This window comes from Teleopsis dalmanni, chromosome 2 (genome assembly GCF_002237135.1).
Source record: "Teleopsis dalmanni isolate 2A chromosome 2, ASM223713v2, whole genome shotgun sequence".
In the NCBI taxonomy this organism is placed as follows: Eukaryota; Metazoa; Arthropoda; class Insecta; order Diptera; family Diopsidae; genus Teleopsis; species Teleopsis dalmanni.
Window position 1 is genome coordinate 136161958 of NC_051847.1, and position 16811 is coordinate 136178768.

The window sequence follows — 16811 nt, forward strand, 5'->3', positions numbered from 1 at the left end:
TCTTCACACGTATTCTCTCTCCTATTTACTAAAAAAACATTTTATCAGATAAATACATATATAAGAACGTCATTTTATAATATAAATCCTATGCAAAAATGTGCATATATAAGAATAGAAGCCTCTTTTCGGGAATAAGTGTGATCTGTTTGGACTCAAAAGACGATCTTGTGGGAAAGTTTAATCGATTAACTCTAAAACTGAACGACTAGTTTAGCTAACAAGAAACAGATGGGTTTTTCTAAATCTATTCGTGTTATTGTACTGATTGAAAGTGAAACATATATACTCAGATAGACTGCAACGTTTCTTTTACTGCGCGAAAAACATCTTTACAAACCAAATATCCATCTTATTCACAATAGTGTCAAGGATATTAAAAAATATTCGTTTCTGGAAATGTTTATAAATGCTCAAAAAATATGAACAGAGGATTTCTGTTGGGTTTGACTGATTAGGAATTGGGTCACAAAAACATGCACTTTCTTCCGTTTATGTATATAAAAAAACAAAATTGTAGGCGTATTTAAGAAAGAGAGGTGTACCAGCGTTTGACATGGAATAACGAAAAATATGTATATGATTATACTTGACTACTAGAGTTTGTTACTCTTTTGTCTATATTTTTCGTACTCATCCACGGATACACCACCTTAGTGTGAATACGCCTTAAATATACTTAACAGAAAATACAAAATGTAAGGTATTTACGTTTGCTTTAATTTTGATCCAATGCTTAAATCGAATGGCATATCACTAGGGCAAGAATTGCCTATTGCTGCAGCATTCATAACAACAGCAGCGGCGGTAAGAGCATTGAATTGAGCTTTAAAAATATCTGTGAACGTTCTACCGTGAAAAGCAGCAACAGTCGCTACTGCACTTGTTGCGGGCGCGGTTACTGTTGGGGACGACATTGTAGCTGGTGGCGGTGACTTTTCAGTTGAAGTGGTCACTGCATTTGATAATGATTTTGTTGTCGTAAGTATAGTTGCATTTGAAGAATACTTACTTTCGATATGTGTTGAGACATTAGATAAGGTTGGAATCGTAGCAGTACTACTGAATACATGGCTATTATATGGATTAATTTGACTTACTTTATTTACTAATGCTGACGTTGCATTTGATATTGCACTAGTAGATGAATCGGATGCTGTCATGGTAGCTGTCGTCGTATTGATACGTCGAGCAATATTTGATTTTCGTCGATGTTTGCTTGGGGTTGATGTTATCATTGACTCAACAATGCCATTGTTCTTAACAGTAGTGATGGGTGCACTTGAATTTGGTAAAATGTTTGTAGGAAGTCCTTTCTTGCTCTTTTTTAATGAAGAAAACAATTTGTTCTCTTTAATTTGGACTTTATTTTCATACATTTTATTTCCTACTGCATTCTGAACCGTTCCAATTGCTGATTTTAAAGCAATCACTGCTGCATCTGTATCTTTTATATTCCCTTGCGTAGTTAGAGCAGCGCATTCAAGTATTATTTCAGCAGCAGTTACAGAATGTTCCTTATCAATAAATTTAGGATGCCAAAAACAGTTCGGTGAGTTTCTTTCATATTTCATTTCCTTACATTCAGACTCAATACTTTTATTATTGTCATCATCAACAGAATGGCCAAAGGATTTAGTATCACTTACGAACTTTAATATGTTGTCTTCAATTTCTTTCAAAGAGCTATCTAAGTTAAGTGCTTCTCCATCAAAGTTCTTCGAAAACACTTTTTGTTGTACAAAACTATTTGACCTTGCATTTTCTGACTCTGAATTTTTCCCACTTTCGGAACTGCAAATACCAGTTGCTGATCTTACAGATAAAGGTGGGTACAATTTTAGTGCTGTTGCCATTGCTGCTGTGGCTACGGAACTTATGTTACAATGTGAAAACTGTTCCTTAGTTTGCTGCAGGCGTTGGATTGACCGCATATAATACAAATTAGCATTTTCACATTGCAATATTAGTTGCTTTATGTTTGCTATCATGTAATTAATGGAATCGTCATTTAAACATAAACCTTTTCTTACTGTATCAGTTAAATTATTAGAATCGTACGCAAATTTTGGCAGCTGAGCAGTTATTAAGAAGTCTTGAGTTAGATTAAGCAGTTTCTCCAGAAACAGTTTCGCTTGAAGCAAGGTGTTTACCTGATTTCTTAATAACAATAATACTGGATGGTTTTTTTCTGTGTCGGTACACGTAACTGGATTCGATAACATAATTTGAGGCAAGTGTCGAGCCTTATTACAAAGTGATTCAGTGGTAGGCAATTCTGGATTTTGGTTTTCATTATAAGTACTGTTAAAAATATTGTTGTTTTTATCATTTTCACCAATGGAATTATCTTCAACTTTCTGATGTTGTTGCGAGTGTGTAGTGAATGTGTTGTCGTTAATGTGAAACGCGCTATCGGACAATGGTTCCGAATACGTGGTGGGGCTCAACAATTTTGCATACATCAACTGAGTTTTTAAAAATTGCTGCTGATTAAACTGTTGCTGATGGAACTGCATTTGTTGTTGTTGTTGTTGTTGATTATTTTGTTGTAAAAGAATTTGTTGAAAATCTATTTTCGGGCCTTGACCCTCTAATTCTGACAAATTTTCCGGTTGCTGCATTAAACTCGAAATTATAGGTTTATTTGAATGTAATTCATTAGGATACATAAGTATATTTGATAACATGTTTGTTGAGTTATTCAAACTGAATGGAAACAGATTACTCTTAAATATACGTGTATCTTCAGCATCACATTGAATATATCCACTTTGCTTTTCGACTACCGGTTCACATTCTTCTTCTTCTTTTGGTACATCACATTTTTTTTCTACTAGTGAACTTTGATCAAACTTTTTCGAACTTTGATCGGTTTCACTTTTATCAATATATCTAACTCCTTGTTTATTTTTATGCAGATCACTGTTCAATTCGATGCCTTTGATAGATATATGTGAATTGTCCACAGAATTAATCTCTGTACTATTAAAGTGTGGTTTGTAATCTGAGCAAAAAGATTCGTTTGTCACATTTGATTCAACGGTTGTGGTTTTATTATCTTTTTGGACATTCATAATTATTTGACACGATTGGATTTTAAGTAATTAAACTCAAATTCTCTATGAGAACGTTAATTGTATTGATGTTGATGATGGATAGAAAAAGATGAGAGGGAAGAGTAGCACTGATCTTAATATTTTGTATGTTACCGATAATAAAATTTAAATCATTTTCATCACATTTTACTTATCACTATTAAAGATTTTTCTCTTAATTATGCAATTAAATTGACTAAAACTTTTGTTTATAAGATGTTTTGTCAATCTATTAAAGCCGTGAAAGTTTATAAACATAGTCCAATGTGCGTCAACAAGTGAAATATTTTAATTTGATTCTTAATGGATACAATTTAGCTACCGATTATTTGGCGCTTCAAATGTTTACGCATATTATTTTGCACTTCGGCACTCATAAACTATGCATTATTAGATACATTTTAGAGTTAGTAAGTTCTTTGCGATTCAAGACAGTTTTAGAAGCATTCTGATCAAAAATTAGAGAACGGTTATGTATAAAAAGCTAAACAGCTTACCATTAAAAAGACTGAATACAATTTAGTATTTATTTACTTAATTTTAGTTTTTCTTCAATTTAGTTTTACAACAAAAATTATGCATTTCCACAGCATATATTGGAACGAAATTTAAATCGAAAATTATCATTTGTAGATACAAATACAAAAACAATTGTTAACATTATTATACAGGCAGAAAACTTTTCAACATTTCCCTGTTGATTAAATTTATTTCTATGGTTGGAGTGTATAGCCTGCGCAATATTGCGCATATGAACCAAAGTGAAGTATCTCGTTGTTGTAGTAACCATTATTTTTTATTTTTTTTAAGTTGGCGTTCTTGAAGGAAATACTTGTCTTAGAATACAATAAGAAAAGTAAATTAAGGAGCAATGCCTTCCTTTAGAGAATCAAAATTAATTTATTGACTTGGAGTTGATGAGTGCACTGTCGTACATGCACACGTATTATAATGTTGCACTTGTAAGTCCTATTTCATGAATAGGAATTATGTGTATATTAATATTATTTTAGCAGTTATTAATATTTAGACTATTAAACTAACGTAATTTTCCATTTTGACGATTCTCTCAATTGTGTTGAATGACATATTTAGAGTAACCCAGAACCAAATATTAAAGCCAGCACTGTTTCTCTCTCTTATATTTTTCTCTTTCTCAATAGTGCATTTCACAACCTTTTAGTGTAGTTGTCTATCAATAGAATAGAAAGGATGCTGTAAAACGAAACTAAAATTTTCACAAATCTTTTAAAAAGCAACAATTTGACCTACAATTAACATGTATTAACGCTTAATAAACCATTTATTTTGCTCTTTGAAGGTTTTCCTACGAAAATACGCTAAGATATTGAAAACGCTTAACATATTTATTGTTATTAATATTATATTTATTTATTTCCCGAACTGTCCTATCATTTTCGCTCCTTTTCGCTATTTTTGGCTTTTATTTATTTTAGTTATGTCACTATTATTCATTTATTTACAATTATTAGATTGCGTTAACGCTTTTAGACTTTTTGCAACTCTTCGACTGGAGCAACATATGCACATACATACGTCTGAGAGTGTGCTTTAATGTTCGAAAGTAATTTATTAATTCGTTTCAATCAGCAGGCATTATTCCCGATTTTGTATTGAATTTGGCGTTAAAAGTTTATTACTCGACATTACTCTTCAATTCTGAATCTCTGAACCTCATAACAATACTGAAAAGGTGTCTTTAAAATTTTACACATTTTTAACTTATTTACACATTTTAAATAGAAAGAAAATAATTTATTTGCACTTCGTGTTTAACTCAATGCGGGGGCTAAATAATTAGTATGAACTGTTTATGTATTCATATTGTTTAACCGTACTTAATAAAATTGCCAGATTAAGTTCCACAACTCACCGAGTACTCAACAAGAAAGGAACTCAGTTTTTGGTTTTTCTCAGAACGGCTCATGCGCATATCAGAGAAATTGTGGTGCCATCATTCCAAAACTGTTTGTGGTATATTAAGAATTTTGAAAAATAAATTTAAAAATTTTTTCTTTAAACTATCATTTATCACTGAAATTATGAGGTTTTGAAAAATATAAGCATATGAAATTGAGAACTTCCTCAGAGTTTGGAATTATACAATCATAAACATTGTCCGAGAAATGTTTCTATATTTACAGTATCTTTCAAAATGTAATATTTACAGTTTAATATCAAGTCCACAATACGAACGTGGAACTATAGCAAATACAACAAAACGTCTTCTGCTCAGTAACTCTCAGTATAAATACCAGTAAGCGTTTTATTTTAGTTGGAGATATAATAAAAATTTTCTAATCTATGTTATTGTTAGCAATAACACAAATAACTTATCATAATGTATTTGGATGATTTCGATTTGGATTATACTGAGTTTGGATTAAATGCAAATACAAATACTAGAGTTTTTCATACTAAACACTTATAATTTTTACTTCACTACGGCAGGAAAAATTATTACTTAAGAAAAAGTAAACATAAAGCAAAACAGCATAAAAAAAAAACAAACAACACAAGCTAAATCCGATCACGAAATACTTCGCACACTAAGAAATGCAATGCAAGTGCTCAATGTTCAAATCAGCTGATGTAAGATCTCTGCTCTTTCCAGTCAACGAATTGAAATTCATTTCGTTCTTACGTTTTCTTTTATTTTCACTTCGGGGCGAAAAATTAAATGTATTGTTTTTCGTAATGTTAGACGATTGCAGAGAAAGCAAGGATAAAATTCTTTGTACTTAAATTCCAAGTATATATTACATACAATTAAATCGATTTCAGAAATTGCAGGAGATAGCAATAATATGTAAAAATATTATTTAGTTTTTTCTTATCTCGTACATATTTTTGTGTTTTGTTGCTACAAAAAAAACTAATATGAAATACTAAAATTAACGCATATTTTCAAAGACAAAATATCTTCGGAAGCGGTAAGTTACCATTTCGATACTTCTACGTAAGCTATTTGTAAGAGTTGGGGACTACAACCTAGTATGATCGAATGGTTTTAATCAACTGTCCATAAGACCAATATTATAATTATACAATTTCATAAGTATTTAAGTTCAGTGGCTGGTTTTAGTCAAATCTTTATACTGTCGATGCTTAACAAATTACAACGCAGTGCTGATTTCGATATCACTTAGATGCTGAAACTATTTTTTATGGAAGTTCAACGTTTTGACTTCTTTCCATCAAATATTGACCATATCTAGTTATCGGTAAGTCACTTAGTAGAATTGAGTTTAACCATTTATACTAACAACTGTAATGTAGACAACTGGGCAGTAAAGTTTTTTTTAAGCAGCTAGTCATTTGTAAAATTATAGCTATTTGAAAAGCCACAGCTTGCTTGGGTGTGGATAATATTATGTACAATATATAAATATAAATATATTTATGCTATCAGACACTCCCTTCGCATCAAAATTCTTGAATTTAATTCAACAACAGCTATTGGTTGTAATAAATCTCTAAACGGAATGGAAACTAGCCTGAATCTAAGATCTGGACATATTGCAATTGTCCAGATCTTATGGCATGGTCATAATTTATCGTGGTGTATTTATATCCGAAGTATATTTTCGCAACTGTTTGCTTCATTTAATTCCTTTTTAATAGTTACAAATGTTAACAAAATATTGTTCAATCGAACCTAACCTATTTCTCAAATTGTGAAATGGCTTAATCAAAAAAATTCTGTACTACTTTCTGTGCGCCACTGACTTACGACATGTTAATAATATTTATTAAGTGGCCTTTAGACATCAACGCGCGTTGACAAACACACGAAGTCTTCTCTTGCCATTACACATTAAATTTACCAACAATTTTTTAAACACGCCTCCAGCAAACAATGCAAAATTTGTTCACTCATCAGTATTAAAGCAATCGCTGAAGTGTCAACAGCGGCTGCTATGCGTAATTCCCTTACGAAAAATGATGTTCTACATTTTATTTATAATTTTAATATATATATTTATATTTATTTTTATGATTTCAATTTATATATTTATTTATATATATATTATATATTTTATATAATTTAATTTTTTTTTTTTGATATATTTTAATAACAAATTTTCCGTAAATGCACAATGCAATTAATATTTAAAACAAAATTGTCATTGTAACTTAATGTTTGGTTATTTTTTTTTAGCCCAAGGTTATTAATATTTTGATTTTTCTTAATAACATGTTTTGGAAATTAAAAAATTTTACCTAGGTAGAAAATACAAATATTTAAAATAAAAGATACAATTCATTCATATTTGCAAAGGATCGCTTGCTAACGACATCATGCGTGCATTTAAACGATGTTTACGCTTCTACTCCTCAAAATAAATTAAATTTTGCATGCCGACCAAATCCGACTGTATATGCAAAAACACGAGCGTGGTTGAAGAAATATCAAAATTTTTTGATTTTCGTCAACACATTTCTTAAAATTTCAAATGTTACTATTACACAAACAAATTTCGCATTTCACAAAGTAGGAGAAAAGTAGGAGAAAAAATTCTCATGTGAGAGCGATTTTTTAGTATATTTGTTGTTTTATCTGAGGCGTGTTTAAAAAATTTTTAAAAAATTGTTTGTGTAATGGCAAGCGCGCGTTGACAACGAGCGTTGATGTCTAATGGGCCCTTTATACAACACAAAAATTAGATATTTAATTATTTGTGAGTTAAAATTGCAATTAAATTTAAAGTTATTTAAGAATAAGGAACTGCACTGCTAGGTCCTTCGGCCTAAAAAATTTTCTTTCGAGCCGCATTTGAATCATTAGAAAGTTACAATCAAATATAATTTTTTAACTAATAGCGCCATCTCACATACAAATGAGTAATTGCAGTAATTTAATAGTGAATTTATACTGTACATATATCAATAAAATTTATCAAATTGTGGTGGTTGTCATTGCTTTTACATAGAATCTGAAGTTCTATTGCGAATGTTTCATTCCATACACAGAGCAATGGTGAACAGCGACACCTAACAATGCGTAGCAAATGTTTTCTACATTAGTTGTACTACGTTGTACTAAAACTGAACTAAAAAATCTAAACTTGGACGTAATATGATAATTGCGTTAAGTTTTCTCAACTGAAGTATTAACATTTGTTCTTTTTTTTTGCTATTCAAGAATTTTAATTTGAAATTTGAAATTATATTATATCTGCTTAAATATAATTATTGTTTAACTAATTTTTTATGATTGCTTATTGTTATTGGTAGTTGTATAAAGCTTCAAAAATATACAAAAATATATACAGTTCCTATTTGAATTTTGAGATTTGGGTGTACTTTTTTTAATACGAAATTTAAACCTACTTCAGAAGGTTGGTTTTTTTTCATACATCGCTTTCTTAGTATTTGCATGCGAAATACGTGCGACCCAAAATAAAATAAACTTTTGCCTGCCTGTGCCTGTAATAGAAAAAGCTTTCCCACTTCACAAAAGGAAAGAAACGTAACCACCAAGACGACATGGTATAAGTGGAGCGCAGGCGTTATTAGAAAGAGAAACCTATAAGAAACTTACTCTTTTTTAATTTTATTCGCTTGAAAGCAAATATGGCGTATGTTAAAAAAACGAAAGCTGAGAATGATATAAAGGTTGATAATGTAACAAAAAGTTGAACTAAGAAACCACCGAATTAAAAAAAAAATAAATTTAATAGCCTAAATTTAATTCATTTGAATTAATGAAGGTATATTTACTCATAAATCATTTACTCATAAATTAATTTTGTTAGCACTTACCTCGAAAATCGATGATTCGTCGTCGAATCCTGGCCACAGTCCTGCTTTGGTCCAGGCGTTACGACAGCAGGATGCGAGTTAAGCACGTGATGAGGTGAACTATGAACTGAAGGCATCAAACTTGGCGAAAATCGAAACGGGAAATCACTGTTAAAGATATGCATTATTAATAATAATAACAAAACACACACAAGTAAAGTTAGTTTAAATCTGTGATTTAAGGATTTCAAATGAACTAATTATGTCTTTAGATCTCTTAACCCTTTTTTCTAATTTAAGCTCTTATAAAAAATTACTATAAACATTCAGATTTATATATATAATTCGATTATAGTTATTTTTCAAAGGACTGGGTTTTTTTATATAATTCGACTAAATATTCAACATTTAATTTCCACAAATTTGTTTCTCAATTATTCCATTTCGAATTACCTTGGTATTGTCGTATTAATGGGTAACGAAGATGGATATGGGTTTCTAAAAGTCGATGCAGCGGAATACACCGATGGCGTGTGCCTAGAAATAAGTAATTAATTTAATCATTAATGTAACTAATATTGCTTGCAAACATTGGATAGAATTAAGTTTCTTACCACGACGCTACTTGCGACATATCCGGACTCAGGATTGGGTAGGGATACTGACTTGAAGAAAATGGATAGATTGCCGGTCGCGTTAAACCTATAAAAAACAAAAAAAAAAATAACATAATTCATTTTGAAGATAATTCATTAAAATTAAAAATAGAATTTTATAATTCTAAAGTGTAGATATTTCAGAAATGAAGTAAATCAAATTTATTCGTTGCATACGTTACGAGAATTCATCTTTAGACAAATGCTAAAAAAATGTACTTAATTTTTTAGGTGCAAGAAAACAATCGATATCGATAACTATGGTTTGACAGCAAACTGTCTTTTCACTAATGTTTGGCAATTCATCATAAATCGTTTTACGCTAGAACAACGTTTTGAAATAGTGAATAACTATTTACTTTGAAAAAAATAAATCTATTCACGAAGTTCATAGAGCACTTCGTCCATTTTACGGTGAACAACATAAAGGCTACGTCAAGAAATAAAATTGCCGTTTATGGAACGAAAATAATGGAATCACCATTACATCCAGTAAAATTGACTGTTTGGTGCGGTTTACACGCTGGTGGCATCATTAGTCTTTATTTCTTTTGAAATGAGGAAGGAGCTGCTGTTACGGTGAATGAAGAGCGTTATCACCCATACTTACTGAATTTTTGTTGCCAAAAATTAATTAGTTTAACAACAATGACATTTGGTTCGAACGGCCGTACAGACGGTGCAACTTGCCATCCAGCGCACTTATCAATCGATTTATTGCAAAATCAATTTGGTAACAACTTTATTTCTAGAAGTGGTGCTGTTAATTGCACCCTCGTTCGTGCGATTTAACACCTCTCGTTTACTTTTTATTTGGCTAAGTTAGGTGCACAATAGATCAAGCTGGTCGCAGTGCACAAAAGGTCTAAGCCTATGCAATAAGCCATTACCATGGGGCTATGTTAAGTAATTATCAGGTTAAGCTTATGCCGACAAACCAGCAACTCTTAAAGCATTGGAAGTCAATGTTTATGAAACCATTGGCGCTATAAGACCACATTTATTGCAAAAAATAGTCAAAAATTGGACTGATCGATTGGACCATGTAACTTATAGCCACGGCGGACATATCCCGAAAATCATATTCAAAAAATAAATGCCATCAAATTACCTATCAAATTATATTAAAAAAATTTCATTAATACCCGATAATAAACACCCGATATTATTTATATAATTTAAAATATCTTATTACTGGAAGTAGACTTTAACATCAGAGTTTTCATCACAAAAGCACTCGGCATTTATTTATCATTAACCTATACATTCAATTATTATTTGACCATAGCACACCCAGCTTGAATGCAGTATACACATATTATAAAGTTCGAAATTCCTCCTCTAATCCTTGCTTATACCATATATATGAATTCGTAGTAAACATTATTGTGTGTGTCATTCATTTCAATATAAATCATCTTAATGATTTTATTGTTTATTGTTTTTTGTTGATAAATAATAAAATAAACAATAAAATCATTAAACAAATTTAAAGTTTAATAACTCATCTTATTTTCAGAAGATATGAACCTCGTAGTTTACCATTGGAGTTTGTAGACAAGGTAGGACTGCTTTCACCATATCAGTGATATTATAAATTCTATTTCGATACAGAATGTTTCGAACTCGATCGTTTTTACTGCTTTTTAATACGACTTTATCATATGTATGTTATACGAGTGCTTAACTTCAATATTCCAATATTTATAAAAATTGTTGGTCTTCTCATATACTTAATACCATTAAAAGAATTCTTAACTTTTTGATTAACTGAGATCTTGATACTACAAGCGTTTCTTATGTTATGTAAAAACATAAAGATATATGGATTACTTTAAATCGACAATTTTTACAGAAACAATAAGGTATGTTCCCGCGATATAACATAGATTACTGTTGAATTTTTATTCTTTGAGTTCTTCTTATACTTCTTTTATCATATCATATGTAATTATTATTTTACAGGTTTTTAGCTACTATTCGTATAACTGAAGTTTCATATTTCGAAAGCCTACATTGTGTTTGCGTTCGTTTTCGATTTGTGTGAGTTGAGTTTTATAATTTGTTAGGAACTGTCACATTTGCTGTGAAAAATATTAAACCAATAAACAGATTTTATTACTAAGCTAGAGTACAGAAACTTAATATTGAACTCGAGGTTGCCCCTCGTTTTAATTTAGAAATTAAAAAGAAATGTTGTTCTTTTCTTAAATAATTAATTAAAACAATAATAGAGCTTAATCGATAGATTTTTATGAAGAAAATCTATTGTTCTGAAAATCAGAAAAGCTCAACATCATATAGGTATACGAGTACATGGCATTAAGTTTATACCGACCCGTGACTGACTTATTTAATTATTCTATGTTATGTATTTGGTTTGTGTGTACACAACCGCCCAAAGGGTTGAAAACAACAGTCGAAAACTTTTTAAAACCTGGGAACCAAAAACAAAATATATATGCGCATGGATGATTATAAGAGCAGAATTTTGAAAAACCTCCCCAAAAAAATGTCAATTCGTTGTCGTTGTTAGTGTCGTAGACGTTGCCGATATCGATGTCGATGTCGATGTCTTGTTGCCGTAATAATCAGCGCTGTTGTCGCATTTTAAAATATACTCCCTGCTTCAGCTTCAGCTTCATGTCATTAAAAAACAAAAATTTCAATTAAATGTAAAATTGCGAAATAGAATAAAGGAAAAATGGAAAAAAATTAAATCCCTATGTACACATGTACTTTAAATTTCGCTTGTGTATTTTTAATTTAGCCCTTCCTTGATATTTGGTATCGTTTACAGCTTACAGTTGAGCGTTTACACATATAAATAACAAATCGACTATACTATACTATACTATACTATACTCTCTTTTATAAAAAAGACAAAATCAATTGAGATTTCCTACTATTATTCCAATGACAGTTGAGGCATGCTGACGACGTTCGTCCTCCCTCCTTTACATAATAATATGCGTACTTAAACGCTTCACTGGGCTGATCATTTACAATAGATAAACAAATGTTCAAATATTTTGCTTTAATCATGTTTTTTTTAATATTTAGTTTCGATAAGAAGCAAAGCATCCGAGATTACATGATTAAAAAGTATGTACATATATGTTATGCCGAGATCAAAAAGAGATATAGGACGGACGGTCGCAATGCGATGAACTTGAATACACATCCACTATTTATTGAAAACCAGATATATATTTTTTACTATATTCATATTATTAAGCCGAATAGAATATGCGCTGAACAAGATCTATATGCCTAAATCAACCGGCAGAAGACTCCTTCAATTGAAGTTATGATAGAATTTATTATAAATGCTAACAATCCTCCTTAGCAATGCATTTTGAAGCGCAACAATCTCATTTCGTTGTTTAATTTCATACTTTCAAATTTAGTTCCAGTTGGTGATTTCTAACAAATATAATAAATCCATTATCCCACTGTTCGCATAATAAAATTTTTTTCTCGAAGCCGCAAAACTAAACTAAAACTCCCAAGCAACTCTTGACTTTCTCACCCCTTAAATGAAACACAAATAAATTATGAAATAATAATTCATATGATGCGATTTTTTCTTCCCCTAAGGTTCGGCTACACAACCAAATAAATGGCATGCACTTAAGAGTTGGTGCGGATTACATGGTATAATGATCGACAATGGAGTGTGCTGCATGTATAACAAATTATGATGCGGTAATTTGCACTATACCACTTAAAAATTAATACACACAAATAACCTTTTATATTTTGTTATTCAATAAACCACAGAACAAAGTCTGGTTCGCTTCAACTTTTTTTATTTTTTCATGCCGCTTTCACTAATTGCTGATGAATTAATTACGCATTTATTAAGTAATAGTGTTTCCGGTATAATCCTACAACTATTTTTTAAATATTTTGTTGGTTCATTGAAACATTTCTAAATATGGAATTTTTTTATATACAATAATTATAATTCCTATTTAATTATATATGGGCATATACCTATAAGGATGTAAACTGTAGATTCTGCGAAGAGAAGAAGAATCAGCCACATGTGTAGTTTAGAATGCCCTGCGCTAGTGCACAAACGGAATAGACTGCTGGGAATGTATATCCTTACGGAAAAGGCAATAAATCTCTGTTGAGTAGACTCTATAGTACTTTTTATTGACGCAACAGTGCCTAGAGACTTAGTCTAAACCCAGAAGGGGGCACAGCAGACCCGATTGTCGCAGTTCTACATCCCCTCTTATTATAAATATCTCCTCTCATTATATATATAAACTTATTATATATATCGGAATTGGTATTTTAAAGAATATTTCCAATAAATCTACATAATATCTGGATGCGAAATATCTTTCGACCTATGGTATGATATAGTTACGTGTAATGTAATTTGCGACACTTGTAAGAAATTATATATCTCCTTATCCTTATCTTCAAGTCGATGACACAAAATTTCGTAATCATGTGGCTGTAACGATCAGAATCAAGATCTAACTCCATTGTTAGACCGAATGGCAAATCGTGCAATGACTTCTCGTGCATATAATAGTAGTTCGTTATTTACTTGTTGATTTTACTGCCCTAGATTGAAGAAAACGATTCCAATTATGGAAGAAAATTCGATGTGAAAAATCGAATGTTTCAACAAGCAGATTGTATGTAATAAATGGAATTGAGTAAGAGTTTTTGTGGTAAATTTTCACGCCATATAATGTCAAAGAGAATGTCCTTTTTGATTTAAAACGATGAAATGGATGGATTCTCATAAACTTGAGTTAAACTTTAGTTCATGGTACATGATACAGTGACAGTGACTGTATCATGTGAATGTAAATTTTTTGTAAAAATATTGTCCACCTAATAATATAAGTAAATTTGGTAAAGGACATGAGTTTTAATGCAATTAAACCGCACAGTGCTCACTTGAAAACTTGAACTTAAGCCCAACACTTTTATTCACATTTTTGAAATTTGTTCAAAAATTTGTCAACATTTGTTGAACGCAACATTAACCTCACACTAACGAGAGTTCACTGTATTTCTCATTTTAATTTATTTCAATTAAAATTTAATTTGTTTTTCGAACATCACTCCTATAATACCCTAACAAGTTATTGTCAATAATACAATATTGAACATTTTGTGAAAGAATTTATAATAAAATTTATATATATGTTTCGAAAAAATACATATCTAGATTATATATTGATGTAGATCAGCAAATTGACTTGTCGTGCACTGATTTAAATAGCATTAGGGTTCGATTCTACACACCTTTGCAAGAAGTAATAAAATAAAGTTTAGATACAGTAAGACCCCGCTTAACGCTGTTTCATTTAACGCTCGTTTAACGTTTTGGTTTAGCGCTCTTTTATTTCAACCCGAACATTTAAGCAGATGTTTGAACAAACAGACGGAGAGAGAAGCAATCAATAAGAGAATTTTTGAAAAACTAAAATATCATGAATGCTATAAAAAAACAGAAACCTTTTTTGGAATGAGATAACAGAAAGATCTTTGAAAGGAATATGGAAGAACATTTGGTCAGATTTAAGTAAGAGCGAAGACATTGTACGCTCTGTCGATATCGATGAAATAGTGGAATTCACGAAACAAACCGGTTTAGATGAGGTAAATCTGGAAAACATCGAAGAAATAGTTCAAGAAACAGCAGCTTGTCTTTCTAATGATGAGCTCAAGGAATTCACTAAGCAAGAAGAAAACAGAAATATTGATAGTTGTGATTTCGAGGAAGAACAAAAAAAAACTTTCGATGAAGTTTGTAAAAAGGAGTTTGAGCTCTACAACTGAAATTATGGACCAATTTGTTGAAAATGAGTCAAATTTTGACGGGAGTTCACAAACAAGGCGGGGTCTTATAGATGCTTTATCCACTTATCAACAAATTCTAAGAAAACGCTAAAGGAAAACGCAAACTACTCTAGATGCCATTTTGACAAAAAGGCGGAAAACTGGAAACACAAAATAGACCTAATGATCTGACTGACTTAGAATTTTATTTGTTTTTATATATATTCGATTACATTGTTTTTGTTTTTGTAAGAAATAAATATTTGGTTTTCTTATTATTAAAAACAATATAATTATTAAATTCAATAGCTAAGCAATTTTCCATCAATCTTCCCCTAACCCCATTATTTACATGTTAATATAGCCTCGTTTAGCGCTGTTTCTATTTTGATGGAGCGCATCCTATGCATTAGGCGGGGTCTTACTATATATATATTTATAGGAATAAATAATTTTTTCAAACTTTTATAAATGCATCATAACTGGATTCATTTTGTGAAAGCTAAAAATATGAGAACAAAATTTTAGTAACTAGAAGTAAATCCAGCCAAGAACTTTGAAAAAAATTAAATACATTTTGCACTGTCCAAATTCCACGCGTATCGCTAATTCAAAGCTTAAACTTATATATAGAAATCATCATCAAGATTATTAGTAGATAATTTAAATAAATTTTTAATTAAATAAATTACTCAATGTCAATGTTGTCAATAAGCTTTATTTAAATGCATTATTTTACGGATTAAAATGAAACTATAAATACTAGTCATAATTATCTGAAGAAATTACGTGTACTTCTATTTGGCAGGTCTTATGAAAGACCCTCTTATCTATGTAAAAACAGCAAGAAATTCAATTTTACCTAAAAATTTGAAATTTCAGAAGCTGTAGTATCGTTCTTTTTCATTTTTTTTTTTTGTAAATCTCATTTCGCAGACTCGTTTCCTTTTTTCATCTTAATTCTGAACAAATATTTCCAATTCCTGCTCTGGAATTGAATTCATGTCAAATAAACGCTGTTTAAAATTAAATAACAAGTGGAATATCACACACTTCCACTTTATGATAATTAATTTTGAAATAAAATTGACAAATGAATTTTAGAAAATATATAATTCTAGGCCTCTTCTTTGACGGTTTCAAAATTCAAAATTATTAAATATTTCATTATTATTGTATAAAATGCCAAGAAAGTGGAACCCGATTAAGGTTTTTTTACAAAGACTGAAAGAATAGCAAAATAACACTTTTAAAGCAAAAGCTTTAACTTCTTTTCTTTAACTGCTTTTGTATAAATTTATTATGTTCAGGCATAGTATAATAATTAGTAAAGAAAATCTGTGAAGTATAACATTTCAATGAAGCCATATTTTAATTTACGAGGCGAGGCGTACAAAAACACTTCGACCTCAAATTCAAAAGTGCAGGTAACTTATTGTATTATGCATTTTCTTTAGCCAAAGAACATTAACAG

General features: G+C 30.5%; 2 protein-coding genes across 2 annotated transcripts in view; both read right to left on the reverse strand.

The window, feature by feature from the left end:
- Positions 1-707: 707 nt before the first annotated feature.
- LOC119675785 (protein pangolin-like) lies at positions 708-3077 on the reverse strand. Its single transcript, XM_038086995.1, has one exon. The coding sequence runs from the start codon at positions 3075-3077 to the stop codon at positions 708-710; it is 2370 nt and encodes a 789-aa protein (XP_037942923.1).
- A 5085-nt stretch (positions 3078-8162) lies between these two features.
- LOC119675786 (alpha-mannosidase 2x-like) overlaps positions 8163-16811 on the reverse strand; it is a 37266-nt gene continuing 28617 nt past the window's right edge. The window contains exons 6-10 of the mRNA XM_038086996.1: positions 9740-9842; positions 9479-9566; positions 9318-9401; positions 8886-9032; positions 8163-8256 (exon numbers count right to left, since the gene is read on the reverse strand). Of these exons, the coding sequence (XP_037942924.1) occupies positions 8163-8256; positions 8886-9032; positions 9318-9401; positions 9479-9566; positions 9740-9842 (516 nt within the window). The remainder of the gene's footprint in view (positions 8257-8885; positions 9033-9317; positions 9402-9478; positions 9567-9739; positions 9843-16811) is intronic.